Raw genomic sequence first — 19,181 nt, 5'->3', positions numbered from 1 at the left:
TCAATTTTCTGTGGAGCTATATTTAGTACTGATGTTACTCTTACCATCTTCTAATCTTGTACTATCAAAGATGTAAGCAATAGGTTGCATATTGTAATAAATAGTTCAGAAATTTTATATTTAAATTCCGTCAGGACTCATGAATAAATACCATCTGGTGCTGAAGATTCATTAGTATTTGGTTTATTGATTTGTTCTAGAACTTCTTGTGCTGAAACTTCAATTTGAAACGGACTTTTGCTGGTGTCCTTCATAAAGCATGGGGATCTATGTAGCACACCCACTGAGAAGCTGAATTCCTATCACTTTTCTGTTTTATGTTATCTGGGATTGCTCTTGCACTTCGTTTTTTGGTAGCTGACTTTACAGACACATCGACAGATGCACTCTGTGATGTTTTGAAATGATTTACTCTGAGTTGTTATGTATTTGGCACATTGTTCAAGACCACGATTAGCTTTATACATTGTGTTTTTAGATTTACTTTTTTCCAGACTGTTCTTCATATTTTCTGCAGCAGGGGACAGAGTCAGTTTCCTCTTCCCGTATAAATACGTCCTGCTCTTCTATCCTGACACATTCTTCTGATGTCTCTAGATTTTTTTTCACTCTTTTATTTAGTACCACTTTCTGAATTAGACAGTGGATCGTTTCAAGGACATGGAGTCTGAAGTACATTTTGTGAACTAAGTGCTTCTTTGACCACTACATTTTCAGTCAGGTCTTGCACATTTCTTTGAGCAAAGTAAGAAGTTTTACTTCTCCTCTCATATGCTGGCTAACTAATTTGTCTATGATTCAGTCACTTCCAGAGTTTGAAAATTTAATTTCAGTCTCTTTAGCACAGCATTTTCTTGATCTGCTTGGGAGATTTAGTGACTGAAGATTGTGTTTGTTTGTTCTACTCTTGCAGTATTACTGTTCTTCGTTAGCATGCTACTTCTATTGTTGCAGTTTGGTCAGGTGATCATTCATGCTCTTTATATTTAAATCCAGAATTGCATTCCACTGGGATTCTCTGATATTTGTTGGCACAGCCAGTTTGTTTGTTCATGATTTTTTTAAACAAGAAAAATAGAATATGACACCACCCTTCCAACACTGAGAACTTCTCTGTGATTCTTACATGGTACATCCAGTGGTATTGCTTTGTTGTGTTAGTTGTATTCTGCCAAGTTTCCAGATATAATCTGAACATTCTCATTTAAAATTTGTCATTTCAGCTGCCCAGCTTTAGCTGTGCACTGGCTTGAACTGTATGCTGTTCTTTATTTTCTGGCTTTTCATTAGTCCTCTCTTTAAAACCTCAGCTAGTGTCTTTTTATGTCTATAGCCAACACTCTTTTTGTTCTGTGATTATGAAGATCATCCTTTGTAGTTTTCTGAGCTTCTAATGAATGGAAACTGCTTCCCTGTGATGTTTTCTATGCTGTAAATTAAGCCTATGGGTGTCTGAAAGTTCACTCTTTACTATGGGAAGAGTTTAGAGGATGCTGCTAATAGATTCTGATATTTAACCTCCAGTATCACAGCCAAAATCTATGGCGTTCTCTTCTCTGTCCCATGTAGTTACTGCAAGCCTCTTTCAAGCAGTTTGTTATCAGCACTTCGCTAGAAATTAGTTAAACGTGTCCTGAGTTTCACCAGGGAGGCAGGTCACAGTCTTTTCTAGACAAATTATTCTCAGATCCAGCTAATTATGTTCATAGTAACTGGATTGCACACAGATATTGCCTTGCTACTCCTGTACACTAGAGTGAAACTTTCCTTATTTGCAAGGTTATATGATTGATTTTGTGTCTCTTTTGATGCAATTAGTTTATAAATGAGTATCAAGTCTAAGTTAATACTGCTCTTAAGTTGATTGTCAACTTGTATTTTAGATTAGGCAAACAGAAGGTTATGGATTGCAAAGGACCATGTACTTCTCTCTCATTCTGTTTTTTAATACCACTTGTGTGATCCAGCTGCCTGATAAATTCAAACTACAGGGATATTCAAAATGCAGTTTCACTCACAGTTGTTCCATGTAGCCTTCCCCAAGATCTATTTATTTCTAAACATTATTGTTCAGAATATAAACAATTTTCATGTCAGAAAATGAGGAATGTTGTGGCTTAGCACTTAACAACCTCTTTGAGACAAAGTTGGTGAAAATAAAATAAAACTCATATGAAATGATCTGACATGAGTCAGTCTTCAGTCTTCCAGTATTGTCTGTAGTCCTTCAACATGAACAGCAACACTACATCATGGAAAGCAGGAAACAGAGCTTAGTAAAAGAATTCAACAATAATCTCTTTGTTCCTGAGATGTAAAAATCTGGGGAAAAAAAAGAAAAATAAAAAGATTTAACCCTCGAGTTTTTTCACTCTGTTCAGTAAATTGAAGGTTGTTTGGACTTCTCAGGGTGCATTTTGCATGTATTAACTGCTGCATGCCATGTTGGGGTATTTACTGCCGCTTCAGAGCAGCATTCTTCATGAACTATCTCTTTTTTCCATAACTTTTCAGGGAAACTCAATTCTTGTAACTTCTATCCCCACTGTGCCCAAATAAGGAAATGAGAGAAAGAACATATTCATGTGTGGGTGAACCACCTACTAGCTGAGGTTGTTCAGAGTTTTAATTCTTCTCCATTCACATGTGTTTAATTTCTTCTCTGAGCAGAACAACTGTGTGGAGCACATTGCTGAAGACATGTTAACATGCTTTCCTCCAAACACTAAACAGAAAAAAAGCCTTGACTGTTATATTGAGTAGATTTGATTTCATGCAGATATATTACTCTATCACAGCATATTTGGTATATTAAATAGCATTTTTATTATTTAAATTCTTTATGTGATTAGATTATTAGTATCTTTTTAATTTCTTAACAGACGTAAGCCTTTTTAACAGTGGCACCAAAGAAATAGGGTGTCATTCTTAACATCATTTTACACATCCACCATCTTGCAAGTTCGATTTTGAGCTGCATAAGTCTATGGAGTCTTCTTTCAAGTTTATTTATTAATTTTCATCTTCAGAAGGTGTCTTTTGTGATGATGTTAAATTTTTGTTAAAGTTTAAAATGTACAGACAATGTGAAATTCAAGTTACTAAAATTTTAGCAAGACTTTGTCAAGAAGTTCAGATAGAAAACAAGGTATGTGTAGGCTGGATATCTTGATAATTGTCCTAGTATTATCTTAATTTCTACCTGATATTGTGCTTGAGGAGAAAATATGGTGTCTTCCTTGATGACACAAATTTCTGCTTTTTACATATCTTTTAATTTTGGAGAAATGGGAAAAGTGTTCAAGGAATCTACAAGACCAGGGAAAGACTCTTTATCAGAGAGTGTAGTGACAAGACAAGGGGTTGATATTGATAAAGGATATTGATAAATTGATAAAGGGTAGGATTGATTAGATGTAAGGAAGAAATTCTTCACAGTGAGGGCAGTGGGGCGCTTGCATGAGATGCCCAGGTAAGTTGTGGATGCCTCATCCCTGGAAGTGATCGAGGCCAGCTCTGATGGGACTTGAAGCAGCCTAACCTAGGTGTTCCTCCTGCCCATGACAGTAGGGTTAATCCCTTCTAACTCAAACCATTCTATGATTCTATGAATTATTCCAGATCTGTAAAATTTGCTCTGTATAGTATAGTGACAGCTTAAAGAAAAACACTATATTGAAGATGAAAATTAAGAAGTGATCACAATCAAAAAGATGTTGTGAAGAGCAGGTCGTTATGTGGAGATCTTATTTTTTTAGAAGTAAAAAAAATTAAGTTTTGAAATTTGAAGTACAGAATAGAGTTATTATAGCTATGACAGTCTGAAAACAAGATAACGATTATAGGTTTTGTTTTTATTTAGAGATGTAGTGAATCATTTTTATAGTGAGTGATTGTCCTGAGTGCTCCACCATTAGAGTTCAGTCTGTGCTATAGAGGCATCACAACAAATCAGCAGAATTATGTACTCTTGACTTTTGTATGGCATTTGCTTTGCTTGCTTATATCAGATGAGTTTATAGCAGGAGACAAGTTTGCCAAGATAAGGAGAGCAGCACAATTAGTGTTTATTAGCTGGAGACTCCATTTCTGGCTGGCTACTGACAAAAGACAGTGGCACTATACAGAGACATATTTGATATCAAGCATTCAGTAAGGTTGGTGTAACCCAGCTTGTGTGCTATTTGTGTGCTATATTGTAAATAATTGAACAGTAATTGCTGGTTTTGCAGTTGGTTGGTTTAGCTTTTGGTTGCATCATGTCATTTCTTTCTGTCCTGTTCTCAAAATTAAGGTAGAGCTACCAGTGGTGCAGAATGCTATTTATGAATTAATCCCTGTCTTCCCTCCCTGCCTGGGGATTCTCCTACCTTCTGTCACCATCAGTGGATCACTGATGTGAAGAATAGTGGAGTTATACCCATATATAACGAATATTTAAAGGTCGCTATAGCTTCATCTTGCCTTGATGATCTCAAGCCCTTCATTTTTTGTGGAGCACTGACCATATCACTACAGCTGAACTGCAGTGATCAAACCCTAGCAAAAACATATTAGCTTGTAACATATTTCTGTGATTTTTTTGGTTCCAAGAAATTACAGTAGTATAGTTATATATTAAATCAAGCAATAATTTATTTAATAACAGTTACAATAATTTAATTTATTAAGTAGTGGTAAGTGAATTTGATGATTAATTATTTATTCAGTGATAAGCTAATTATATATTTAATGACATGGTATTTGCTTCCCAAAGGTGATTGCTGCTATATTTATCCCTTCTTTCAGTTTTCCTTGTTCTTATTTTTTTATTCTCTTCTTGATATATCATTTCTTCAGGATGTTGTTACAGTTGGTAATTGATAACTATTTACTCTTTTTTCAGCTTCTGGTAAAACACGGTGGGGACTTGTTTGCAGAAAATGAAAATAAAGATACCCCATGTGACTGTGCAGAGAAACAACACCACAAAGAGCTAGCTCTTAACCTGGAATCTCGAATGGTATTTTCACGTGATCCTGAAGCTGAAAGCATTGAAGCTGAGTATGCTGCTTTAGACAAAAAAGAGGTCAGAGAATACTTTACATTTGCACATTTATATTTGTAGCAGTTTCATTATGACAAAACGTTGTTAAACATTCAACATGCCCTGTACTTTGTACAGTATATTTGGAAGATATTTCATTTGAACGCAGCTCTTTGTATCTTCCAAGTTAAGCAGAGAAAGTAACAATTCTGTTGTCAGATCTGAAGAGGTTTTACTCTTACTCTAATTGTCATGGACTGCCCTGAAGGTGTGAGTGTAGAGGAAGTGCAGAGAGGCTAATGAGCCGGGAAGCAGTCTCCAAAACAAGGTTTTTACAGATTTTTATTTCATCAGATCATTTCCTGTCTAAAAGTAAGAACTGGAGAAATTCTGAAGAGAAGAATATCAGTGAGACAGAACAGTAAAAACATTATCTACAATTAACAACAATTCTGTGATTCTGTGATTATCATTGATCTGCCTAGACTGAGACTGAGTTGAATGTTATCAAAAGCCTGCTGAATAGTGCAGGATTTAAAAATAGTTCTTTTGCTTTCTTGTTTTATAACACGATGCTTAAAGCTGCTGCATATCAGAACCTGTATGAAAGACAGATTGTAACAAGGATTGTTACTTTGAAGCCCGTTTTTTGAAAAGATGTGAAATTCATTGACACAAATTTGCTTGAATTATGATGTCTTACTGACTATGATTATAATTAACTAAAAATCTAAGTAAGAATATGTAGATAAAATAGGATTCAGGGCAATGGATTTCAAAAAGTAGCATTTCCTTACATTTTACTAGCTCAGTCCCCTTTGGCCTGGTAACACAAAAGTTCATTCAGGTTTAAATAGGAATAGGTTCATATCATATCAGCTGTTTCCCTGGAAAATGTTAGGTGTGGTCACTTCTGTTTTAAAGTTAGAGCATCTTTGTACTATTCGGTTAATTTTCTTGAATAAATTCAAATATGAACGAGCTTGTTTAAGTTGTTCACTCCTAGATGACAGATTTTAAGGTTTAATATAATTTTTTTATTGAAATAACAGGAGTAATTAACTCAGTTTCTCTGAATATTCCCCTATAGAGGCATCCAAAGTGTTGAAGAACATAGATCAAAATTGCATTTTCTCTATTGTTAAACCACTTTAAAAGGCTGCTGCTGTTTCTTGCCTTGATTGCAGTTTACTACTCCTTTGGTTGTACATATAGAACTATTTGGATGATTGTGCTGTTGACTTGATCATAGCAATAATTTTGCTTAAATGAAGAAAATGTCATATAGAGTGGTGAACTGTAACTGTTTTATTTAACCTGAATCATTCTTATTACTATGATTATATTATGGCAACACTGCGAAAAGAAAGTAAACTTACAGATACAGATGGGGCAAATCACAAACTCCTTGAGCAATTTCAGCAAGAGAAAATAATGTCTTACAATTGTTTACAGTAGGTTCTCAGCTTAATCAACTTGAAGACTTGCTATTTACAAAGGACTCAAGAGAAAGATAACTGTGTTAACTTGAGTTCATTTCAATGAGGGAAATAAATAATATAGTTCAGTTCCTTGTTTGACTTCTTTCTGGAAAAGTTGCTAAGCATGAGATCTGAAGGCGAGCCTGCAGACCTGTGTCCATCTGACATACCAGGGCAGCTTTCCTTAAGATTCCTTAAGATTCACAAGCCAAAAACTGTCACCATGGAATTTGGCACTTTGATTGATAGTCTTAGAGTTTTGCACAGAGCAAATCAGCCTTCATAGTTTCTCTCTTCTTTACCTTTCCTGGCAACTTCTCAGTGGGAAAGGTTCTCGGACTTCTTGTGTATCTGTGACAGCACGAGTGTTAGCACCAGAGACATGATAAGAATATGCAGCCAGGGGAAGTTCATCTTTCAATCTTATCCGTCAGAGTGACTGAAAATAATTGAAAAAGATCAGCCTTAGAAAGACTGATGTTGAACTGCAATTGAAATGGCAGTGCATCCAGGTCCTTCAAGTCTGTGGACGGATGCCTGGAATAGGCAGTAAAAGCTGTTCTTACCACTACTCTCAAGTGGTGCCTCAAGTTTTTATATTGATAGGGCCTGAGAAATAGTCTGAATCCTTCAGAACGCTTATCTTGCACCCAGAATTGCCTCTTAAAGATGGTTCTGTGCTTCTTTCCCTCCATTTCATTGAGAGAAGTGAATATGCAAAATACTTATCTAATATAGTGTTAAGATAATAGTTGATGTCCTTTAGCATACTTCTGAAAAATGAAAATTTAATTTATTTGAAGAACAAAACTTTGGAACGCCAAAAAATTTTCAAAGTGATTCATCTCTTATTTTTAAATTAAGTTTAAATTAAGATTAAATTAAGTTTAAATTAATTAAGTTTAGAGGAATAAATAAAACATTTTAAAACAGAAGGAAGACTTCTTTCCAGGCCAAACAGCCGAACAGGCTTAACTGCAGTGTTTGTGATGTGCATGATAGTATCTGGAATGTCAATACTTAACACATTCCCTGCCAGACCTGCCATGCTTATAGCAGAAAATAATCATTCTTTTTCATACAGACCAAAAGATTTTTGTAGTGCCCTGTGCAGTTTCACTGAAATAACTGTATATTCGGAGTAGTAACAAAGCTTTGTTTCTGATGTTAAGAGCCAGATCGTGTTCTTCATATTGAAATATACTAAGGAATTATGTGTGTTCATGCTTACAACTGAAACACTTGCAGTAGTTGAAAAAGTAACTCCCACGTACCTTTCTTCATGATTACATAGACTCGTAAGCCCATGAGGAATACAAATTGAAGAGCAGACCCACCTTTAAAGCTTCAGAGCCTGACAGAAAAGAGCTGTCCATCTTACAGCTGTTCAGTTAATTCCTTACACTGGTCTTTCTGAATAAAACTCATTTCTGTCATACAGTTACCCAGTCTTTTAAAATCACTTTCTGCTATGACAATACCGAAAGCATAGATTTTTAGCAGCATTTCTGTTTCACTTCATTTTTAGCACGCCTGAAACATTTGCAATGAACAAATTGGAGAGGACTTTAAAAGATGGGTAACAAGCAGGCTCTTATCATGTAGAAAAACAAATTTTATTCTGTGTGTGTTCCTTCAAAATACAATACAGAAAAAAAGCAATGTACCAACACACACATAATCTGTATTTCCCTATGGAAAATGAAAATGCCAAGTATTTTGAGTACCGAGTATGAAGTGCAACTCTCATCACTGTTGGTAGTGGTAGCAAAAAAATCCATCAGTGGTGATGTATTAAGAAAGATTGTTCTTTCTTAAGAAAGATTGTTCTGTTGACAGAACAAACCAGAACAAGTATAGTTCAAATGTCTGTCTTGATTATTTTCTCCTATATTGTTAACAAACATTTTCCAAAAACCTGTGGAAGTTAGTAATAGAAAATGTAAGTTTATGTTTATTTTTAAACTCTCATTGCAGTTACACTAAGTAATTATATAACACAAGACCCACAAAGATCACCAAGTCCAACTACAGACTCTACACAAGACCACCTAAAATCCAAACCCTACGTCTGAGTGTGTTGTACAAATGCTTCTTGAACTCTGACAGTTTGGGGCCGGGACCACTGCCCTGCGGAGCCTGTCGAGGTGCAGACCCTTTCCCTAACCCCCAGCTACCCCTCCCCTGAAACAGCTCCATGCTGTTCCTTCGGGTCCTGTTGCTGACACCTGAGAGCAGAGCTCAGTGCTGCCCCTCCACTGTGTGAGAATCTGTAGGCCACCATGAGGCCTCCTCTTCTCTGGGCTGAACAAACCAAGAGACCTTATCTGCTCCCAGTTTAGCATCATCTGCAAACATACACATGACGTATTTTTCTCCAGCTGTAAATTGGACATTTTGTCCAGAAGGGTACTTGTCATAAAAGGAGATTATGTTAATTGAACAGGACTTTCCCCCCATGAACCCGTGTTGACCAATGACTGTGTTGTCTTTCAGGTGTTTTTCAATAACTCTCAGAACAATCTTCTCCGTAATTTTACCAGGCACCAAAGTGAGACTGACAGGCCTGTAATTAACAGGGTCTTCTTTCTTGCCCTTCTTGAAAACTTGAAAACAACATTTGCCAGCTTCCAGTTGTCTGAGATATCTCTAAATTCCTAAGAACATGGCAATTTCATCTGCAAGCTCTTTCTGTACTCTAATATTTATTCTAATATATAAGCATCTTTGTGTTATATGTCTGGAAGATAACTTTGCTTCAGTCGTGTAATGCAATGTTTAAAACTTGTATAAGAAACAGCTGGTAATGAGCAGACGTTCAGAGCAGATCATTCAGAACTTGGCTCTCTGTTAGTCTCAGAAAAATACATTGTGTAATAGCAAAGTATATAATTTCTTTGTTCATTTTACTTTCATGTCACTGAATGCTGCAGCAATACTCTGCTATATATCGAGTGTACAGTAAGTGGAATGATTTTCTTCATTTCCAAAATTAATGTCATATGAATACATATGTAGTGCAAGTAGGATAACTACTAAAATTTATATCAGAACAAGTAAAATGTATTTCATCTCTGTAGACACAGAATCATTTATTAAGTGAGAGAATGTAACTGTAGGTAATGAGACATATACACATACATACCCATACAGTACATATACTTGAATGAGTTAAATGAAGTATAACTAATTCTTGAAATACATAACTGCATTAATCATAGAATCCCATATGGAAAGGCAGATATTTACGTGAAGTATATTTGACACCATTTAATTATACAGTCGTCACTGTATCAAAATGTGGCTTTGTCCTTTTCTATTTTAATAATACTTTGAAGCTGTAAAAATAATATTCAAAATAAATCTGTTAAAATAATCTTTTGGTCACATATTAAAAATTATTTTAGAAGAAGAAAATAATGATGTAATTTATGATGCCTAAATATTAATGATAAAAATGTTGAAAGGAAGATAGTTTGTTTCTTTTTAAAAAAAGGCTTATGGACAATGTAGAAGTGTTGAGATCCATGGTGAGAAGATCAGCAGCAGGTTTAAGTAGTAACTCAAATAGAATGTTCCAAAATCATTATACATTTAAATAAGGCTAGTGCTGAACAATACATTTTTCATAGCAAATATCAATAAAGAGCTCCTCCACAAATTAATGTTAAAAGAGGTCTCTGAGTGTCACAACCTAGAAACAAAATCATTTACAGTGCACGGCAATGCAGAAATAAGTCATACATTTTTAAAGTAGCTAAAAAAGCATTTTTTGTTTTACATAAAGAATATTCATCTTTATAACTAAAGATTGTGTCTTTACACATATCTGCAAGACTCTGTGTTGTAGACTTGAACATTTTTATGAGTTTTAATTGTATGAAGTCTTTGCTCTGAAATTTCCAAATTAAGCTACTGAAGTGTCAGCCTAAAATTTCCTTTCTTTAGATGACTTCTGTGGGCTCATATACTGTTTTATTAAAAAAAAAAAAAAAAAAGTCTAAAGTTTCAAATACATTCTTTAGAAATGTTTCTCTCACTTAAAAAGACAAAATTATGATACTTAAAAACTGCAGGATCCAAAAATTCCTGCTGGGCTGTATGGAGTGCTCCAGCTGAAATAGTGTAATAGTCTGTACCTCAAGAGAGAGAATTGCCAGGGTTTGACCTAGAACCAATCAGTTCAATATAACTTTGAACTAATGTACTCCCACTACTCCCACTAATGTAGCTGCAGTTCAGGGTAAAATACTAGGTCCTAAAATACGCATTTATGTTTCAGATTTAACACAAAAGATATTTCTTTTTGTGATATCTGTGTTCTTGAAGAAGTGAAGACTGTTTCGCTGACAAAGCTACTTATTTTACAGTTATAATTCAAAATGCAGTTCAGATTCTGTCAAGATGTTTTGCTCATTGCTCCAATTTTTCTGCAACATATTCATGCAATTATAATCATTCCGGCATCCAGCTGTTTGTATCCTTGTCTCTCTGACGTGTTTTTATAAATGATCTCTTTTGTAAGAAATTAAGTAGGTCAGTCAAATTCCAGCATGCTATGAATCAAGTGGCCCAGATTTGTTTCTGTTCAAGCATTTAATGTTGAGATTGCCCTGTAATGTATCGCGCATAATTGGCAGTGGTAGTACATACAGAGACTTCCTGGTCTTGGGCAGTCAAGATAAAGACCATGACACTCACAGTCCATTTCTGTTACGTTCTTGCTTTCTCTAAAAGAACAGTGACCCACTGCAAGTTTGTGACAGCATTATTCTTGTGTCACCAGTATTAAGAAGTTCCTGTTAATACTACTGACTAGCAAAGAGAAGAAGTCACTGAGGAAGTCCGTTATGTTTTTAGATGCGTTTTACAAAGTTTGTCATGATATATAGGAGGCATGTTATGTTTTTAGAGTAGATGTCTCTGAAGAAGAAAAACATTTAGAAGTCGAGGCTTTACATTTCTTCTCATCCCTTGTGCTTACTGCTTCTGTACAGTATGCTTTTACTTGGATTGCCAGCTTCCAAGGGCAGAATCAGTCTTCTGTTTTGTGTGTTTGCACATGCATTTGCATATTACCTGGCACTGAATGGTCCTGGAATATGATCTGTATAGAATCAGTATATGCACAGTAAATAATAACAATATGTTATTGGTTCCTAAATTGGTAAAGACAGCTGCTGTTTGGTACCCCAATTCCTAATTAGTCCTGAGCACAAATCAGTGTTACCTGCTTTTAATCTTCTGTTTACTTTTATTTATGTAAATTAAACTAGTGCATCTAAGAATAAGTTTTTTACAAAGCCCTTCTGTATCCATTCTCTTTATGTGTCCTCTCACTAATGTTTTTCTGCCTTCGGAGCATTTTCCCAGACCAGAACTAGTAAGTATATTACTTACTGTCGTGTTCTGCTTTGTTATTTTTAAAAACGTTTCTGCAAAATACGTGTATGCTTGGCTGGAACTAGTTCAGTATACTAAAGTTACTTCTTTTTGTCCTTTGATTTTGACTTTTTGTTAATGCTGTAATAAGGGGATGCAAATTCAGACCAGGAAGCAATTACTTCTGACAGCACACATTGGAGTGTGACCTCTGTTTATCAAGGAGAATTTTGACATCTTGGTCCTCAGCCTCCAACTGCATTTCTGGTCGATCTTATACTGATCTCTCTACTCCTGTGAAAGTGGATATTGTCTCCAAAGACCTGTACCTGATTTGTTCATAAACTCACCTCTTCTTACTCTCCAGTGTCTCAATATATCCTCCTGCTGATGAATGCAAAGTTAATGCATCTCACTCAGTTTGTGCATAAAGTCAGAGAATCTGTGTGCAACATATACCATCCTGATAAACTGTCTTCCTTGAAGTCCTTATTTGAAATCTAGTCATGCATTCTTGTGCATGTCTCAATATTTGAATTTTAATTACTACCAAATTCAATAGTATTCGATGGAAATCCAGCTTTTTTGAAAGGGGAATGGGAAGGGAAAAGGAGAATGAGAGAGTTAATATTAGACTAGTTCATCATTTGAATGTGACCTCCAGTTATAATGGAGTACTCTGGAAATACTGTCTTTTGGATTTTGGATTATACAAAAGTCATCCTACAGTTCCGCAAAATGAAGCGTTTCTATATAGCTTTGTGTGGTCTTTGGTTTGCACAATAAATAAATTTTGTCATAACTTGCGGCACAGTTGAGATAATTATCAGTAATAGTGTTTTGAATGTTTTCATTTTAATGTAGAATTAGAGGAAACACTGCTAGATGTAAATTATCTTTCTCCTTCTTCTCAAAGCCATACGAGGGGCTTAGACTTCAGGATCTGCGGAGGCTTAAGGATATGCTGATAGTGGAAACTGCTGACATGCTTCAAGCACCACTCTTTACTGCAGAAGCTCTTCTCCGGGCACATGGTAATACAGAACCTTTAAGATTGAGAAAAAACTGCTTTCAGCAAAATCAAAATTACAGTTGTGAGTGTGTTCACTTTTAATTCCCAAGAAAAAGATAAGTAATAGTTAATCGAATAACAGGATGTCATCCACACAGTGTTTCAGAAAGAAGTACATCTGCAGCATTGAGGCAGACAGGAAAGTCGATAGGGAAGTGATTCAAACTAGGAATATAGGGGAAAATGTTTTAACTTCAGCAGTGTGAAGAAATACAGCTCTTCTACTTTAGTGAGAGACATAGAAGTAGAACTTCCAAGGCTTTATATATTAAAAAAAAAGTTCAAAAAATTCATTTTTTTTATTTTTATTAGACCATTGGTTGTCTATCATTACGTACTTGTGTATAAAACTGGATGACAAAGTATTTTTCTTTGTTTTTTATCACAGTATAAGAAGCATGACTGTTACAGTATTTGGAAATGGCCTTGAGTTTTAATGCATTGGAGTGTATGTCCTTTTTAGGATTTGAATAGCTACTCTTTAAGTGCAGGGCATAGTTTCCTCTTGTATATTGTAACTGCTTTAATGTCAATGAAATCAGTCTGTGGTCTTGTGTGACTGAAGAGGGGGTTGTCAGAATTCAGGGAGCTGACTCCAGACAAAAGCATTTCTCTGAAGCTCAGTGGAAGCTTCAGGCTTTGATTCAGCCATTCAAAACTTACGCTTACTGAAGCATCCACATTGTTACTGTATGCCAAAGAGACTACTCAGGCAGTTAATGGTTTCCATGCTTATCGCTGTATTGCTGGATTAAGTTTTTGAGCCCTGTTATTTTTGAGTGTTCTCTGTAAAAATAGAAGAGTGGAAAAAATGAAATAAGAAAATACTCTTGCAAACCCACAAAATATGGCTGACTTTTATGAGTAGGCATGGTACCTTACACTTATCTCTGTTAAATTATTTTCGATAGTTTACATTCCTTTTACTGTAGCATTAAAGCCAGCGTGAACTTGTGCCAGTGATTTTCATTGCCAGTGTGATCATTTTTTAAGGCAATCTTTGCAAATGCGTTTTTTAGTGTTCATTCTTCTGGGTATTTATATCTACAATATTTGGGTGTTACTTTGGGTTCTCAGAAAATGTCATTAGTGCTAAATATTACTAAATGCTGAACTAAGTGAGCAGGCATGTTTTGTGCCCTGCGCACTCAGAAGAGAATGATGACACAACTGTTCGAATTGGCAGCACAGTTCATAGTGAGTCCAGAAGCAGTGAGGTTGATGTGAAGTGTTCAGAAATGTCTGCCAGCACCTGGTGAGCAGAAATTGAAAGTTGAGAAGAAATCACTTTACAATGCAAAGGTCATTCCACTGATGTTGCCTCCATGAGGTAGCTGTAATTTAATGCAATTGACCGGTGTGGTGAAGAACACACAGACTTCTGCAAGTCATGAGAATGTCAGCTGTTTTGCCTGTAGCTGTGGTCATATGCTGGAAATTATTCAAACAAAATTTCTTTTTTTTGAAAATGGAGAAGTTCAGCCTAGTAAAAGGAATAATTGTGCTATTTACAAGGCATGAGACAATTGGGAAACACCAAATACCAAACTGCAATGTTTTTGCATTTTATCTTGAACTTCATAGAGGAATAACGTGATGTCTTAATTCACACCTAAGGTGTGAAAAGCATTTTTTAAATTTTTGGGAAGATTATTCTTATGTACTACATTTAGTAGATTAAAGATGTAATATTTAATCCATCTAACTTGCTGTCCTTTGTCATACAACTGTATCAATTTAGGAATTGTGTATTTTGGAAGATTTAAGAACTTTTCAATTTTTCCGTATGTGTTTTTTCAACATTGTTCCTGTTTCTCTTCTATTTCATACTAAAGTAATTGATTTCAGGATAAAAGAGAGGCAATTCAGCAAATATAACTATTTTACTTAATATTTTATCAAGTATATATTTAAGTATATATTTATATACAAATACATAATATTTTACTTACAGTCATAATTTAGTAAAGAAAACACAGTGGGAACCATTTAGTAGCATGTCTTAACCCTGGCTAATTTTAACGACGCACTACAAAGGAACACAAGAAAACTTGTGGCAAATTTCATCTATATGTTAGCATCAGCATGCTTCCCTCTATATATATAGCCAAGATAACATGCAAAATGCTAACATTTGTAATGGCTCAAGTTTGTATATGTTGAGGCACCATGGCTTCAAACAAATTAAATGAAATTAACTCAGGGTGTGGTTTAGCTTACATAAGTTAGCATCTGATCAGTATATCCTATCCAGATCAAGGGTATTTTCGTATTAGGAAGGAGGGAGCAATCATTATTTCACAGTGGTGATATTTTTACTAAGGTCAGTGCTAAGAATACATGTATTTTATTTCAATTTTAACAGCATGGGAATACTATTTATTTTCTCCTGTGTATATGACAGAATTCAATAAAAGCAACGTAGATCCTTTGATTAATAAAGATTAGTTTCCTATACGAGTACCTAAGATTAAAAAAAAATGAACAAACAAAACCAACTTTGAAAGATTTATTTAAGTGATAGGAAAAAATGGAAAATCTCTGTTTCCTCTTGAAATTCTATTTCATCAGATCTGTGAGTATTGTATGTGGCTTAAAATTCAAATCAATTTAGACATTTTATATATTTATATTAAAATGAGAACTTTTAATTATTTTTCATAGGAAAAAAATACTGTTTATAAGATAACTTGGTATAAATCTTAGGAACAAGAAACTAAAAATATTTCAAACAATAATTATGAAAGATCTGTATTAGTTTTAAGGTAATGTTTCTTTCACTAGTTCCTTTTTTGTAACTTAAGTGGGAAAATTCGCATTGACATTTACTTAATTGTATTTACTTGTTTCTAATTTTTTTAGTGTAGCACATACATATTCTTTTATGGATGCAGTTACAGAATAGATTTCAAGCATCATCAGCTGCATAATTTCCTGTGTCTGTATATTTATTGAAGACTGGGACAGGGAGAAGTTGCTCGAGGCATGGATGTCTAATCCAGAGAACTGCTGCCAGCGCTCGGGGGTTCAGATGCCCACTCCCCCTCCAAGTGGGTACAACGCGTGGGATACGCTGCCTTCTCCACGAACTCCCCGCACTACTCGCTCCTCTGTAACTTCCCCTGATGAAATCAGCCCGTCACCAGGAGACATCGAGACAGCTGTGGTAGGTGTATAAATAGATCGGAAACTATCAGGATAGAAGAGCCTGGGTCTAAACATAAACACCTGCATGGACAGGCAAGCCACATTGTTCTCTCGTTTGGAAAATAAGTTTACAAAGATACAAAGCCTTTTTCTTTCCAAAAGTGTGAACAAAGAAATTTGCACTTTAAACATTCTGTATAATAGCACAATTGAGCACGTGGCTAATGTAAGGACACTTTTTTCACCTAGCCTGACAAAGTAGGATTTTATCCAGATACAGTCACGTCACTACATTTAGCTCTTTCAAGCTTCACATCTCATACTTCTCAAGATATTCGCTTTCATTGTATCCATTTTCCTGAATATACCCAATGCTGCAAACCCTGCCTTCTGAAATTTTTTTCTTTGGAAAACAAAATTCTCTTTGTCTGCATTTTGAAATGTCAGCCCCCACAAGTGTACTGTAAGCTTATAATTACTTTTACTATGTGTGGGCTGCATCAAGCAGTTTAGAAGGCTATTGCAAATTTGAAATATGAAAGTGCCTTTCACTAAAGTCAGTGTGGTTCTTTTGAAAGACAGAGTTCTCTTTTTAATAATCCACAGCTGCAACGTTATAAAACCTTTGTTCCATGATCTAAGCATTTTTTCTAGAGTGTTATATGAAGCCTTGCAAATGGACCATCCCTGGATCTCATAATAAAATAAAAAATTGTGTTCCTGCATGTAAACATTTTATTTCTTTAATTGTAAAATGTTGACAAAGGAAGTGTATGGAGTAATGTTATCCTACACTTACTTATATTAGCAGTGAAATGTTGTGCAGGAACATTTCCCTAATTAAACTGTATAACTAAAGACTGCATGTGTTCAGTCATACGTTGTGTTGTTTTTTATTGTCGTTTATGGTCCAGCAGTGCAGGCTGGATAGAGACTGCAGTTCTAGGTCTTACATATCTAAATCCAAATCCAGATTTATACATTCAGTAATTCCAATTGTTAAAAATCTTGCAAGAAGCTTTCAAAATAGTATTTTGAAAATGTTGTTTACGAAATAATACTTATTTCTCTAAAGTCGCATATACTGGCAGACAAATGAAAAATAAAAGTAGGTAAAATGAAAACACATATTATAATGCTCCTTTCAGCTTTTGCATTTAGATCCTATTAAAACTGTTCCAGTACATGTTCTGCACTTGATATCCTGAACTCATCTTCATTAATTTCCCTATTTTAAAGATATGTTTTAAATATAATTGAAAGACATAAAAATTAGTAGACAACAGTTTTGATGTACAGTCAACTTCTAAAATACTGAATTTTGTCAAGACAGTAAGATGATGTGACTGGAACAATAATACATTCCTTCACCAGTCTTGTATTTTGAGGGCAGCCTTATTTGGCTTGGTTTGGTTTTGTCTTTAAGACAATTATATTTTAAGAGTAACTACAGGTTAATTTTCTTGAAATGCTTTCCTGTATTGTAGTATCTAATGTATTGAAAGTTGAAGTAAATTTTAGTTGAATCTTTGTTCCAGTGGAAAGAAAATCTGCTTATAGTCTTTCAAGAACATGATATCTTCATGTCTAACTATAAGCAATAAGTAATGTCACCTCTATTTTTGAAATATTTTCAGAGTAAGGGCCTCAATATTCCGTGTATTATTTTTTCTACAGTACTTAGTGGTATAAAATTAAGCAGAGGTGTGTACCGTTGGAACGTTTCTTGTTGCTTCTATTTATTTTGATTGTAAGCCTTAGTGTAATACTTTCCATATTCATCTGGTTTTAATACTTAAAAGTATTTGCTGGTGCTCTTGCACAACTAAATTGTTCCTTTGTGATTCGGAACCAACTGTCTGAGATGACAGAGGCTACAAGAAGCACTTAGGATTTCCAGACTCCATTAATGGCTCATGAAAATTTCAAGGCCCATTTTCCTCAAGAACTGAGATCTTAGCAATCTGCACAATGAAGCACATGCTGAGCTTGAAGACATGACATAAGGCTCCCCAAAATGCGGTGTTTGGATGGGGAAGCACAGAAAAATCTTCCTCATTTCTATTTCTAAGCTATTTCTATAACTTAAATTACTTTTTCTTCTTTCTGGCTGCAGTTAGATTTTTCTCCCTATTGAGCGCTTTAAAGTTTTGGTGACGTTTTCCAGCCCAGTGTGTCCTGTGAATAATGTGAAAAGCTTTAGGGTATTTCTTAATCTGAAGTATTTTTTCATCTGCAGTGTGACATTTGTATGTGTAATATATCTGTGTTTGAAGACCCAGTGGATATGCCTTGTGGGCATGACTTCTGCAGAGCATGCTGGGAGGCGTAAGTATATACACTTCTACGTATTTTGGGAAACACATCTTTCCTGTTTTGAGCAGGTAAAGATGGAGACATTAAACTGCCTGGGCTTCAAGGAGCTGCTGTTTTGATGCTGTTGAATATTTTATTTGTCATTCAAAATGACCATCAGCTGTTTTAGGCCTTCACGTGAATGACTCGGACTGCTCTTGATTTGCTCACTGTGTGTGTGGTGGTGGCAATGGGCTACATATCTACTATGTTAAGCATGTGCTTAATTCCATTTCTTAGTTCAGCACACTGATTTGAGGCATCGTAAATCCGTTTCCAGTCAGAAAAGTTATTAAAATACTTTCTTTCATTGAGAGTTAATAGTTGGACTAACTTTATCTTAATTGCTCAGTTGGTGTAATGCTCTCATTACTACGCAATTTAAATCCAAACTATCGTGCTAGTAAAAAGAAACAACTTAGGAATAATGATAGCTGCATGCAGTGCCTTTTTATTCATTTCCTCACTCAAGAGGTTGTGCTAGGCTGTACCACTACAGGGTCTTGTTACACAGATGTTTCAGCACATGCCCTACTGCAGATTAGCCCAATTTATATGAACCCATTCTCCTGTGGTACAGAGGAACAGTTTCTCTTCATGATGTTTTAGAAAGCAAGTTTTTTCAATATTCAGAGAATTAATAGTCTTGCTCCAGTTGTTTTGTATGTAGTTATGCAGTAATTTAGAAGTTATGAAGAGATCCCTGGCGAGATATAGT

General features: G+C 35.2%; 1 protein-coding gene across 5 annotated transcripts in view; it reads left to right on the top strand.

Annotated features, from left to right (window-relative positions):
• The window catches only part of ANKIB1 (ankyrin repeat and IBR domain containing 1), an 88,075-nt gene that overhangs the window by 43,137 nt on the left and 25,757 nt on the right, over positions 1–19,181 (top strand). For all 5 annotated transcript variants that reach the window (XM_042816618.1, XM_042816615.1, XM_042816619.1 and 2 more), the window contains exons 4-7: positions 4,886–5,068; positions 12,806–12,923; positions 15,919–16,127; positions 18,348–18,436. In XM_042816618.1, the coding sequence (XP_042672552.1) occupies positions 4,886–5,068; positions 12,806–12,923; positions 15,919–16,127; positions 18,348–18,436 (599 nt within the window). The remainder of the gene's footprint in view (positions 1–4,885; positions 5,069–12,805; positions 12,924–15,918; positions 16,128–18,347; positions 18,437–19,181) is intronic.

Source organism: Centrocercus urophasianus, unplaced genomic scaffold (genome assembly GCF_019232065.1).
Source record: "Centrocercus urophasianus isolate 14NV4802_14NV808 unplaced genomic scaffold, USGS_Curo_1.0 seq_16, whole genome shotgun sequence".
Taxonomy (NCBI): domain Eukaryota; kingdom Metazoa; phylum Chordata; class Aves; order Galliformes; family Phasianidae; genus Centrocercus; species Centrocercus urophasianus.
This window is presented reverse-complemented; position numbering and strand designations above follow the sequence as displayed.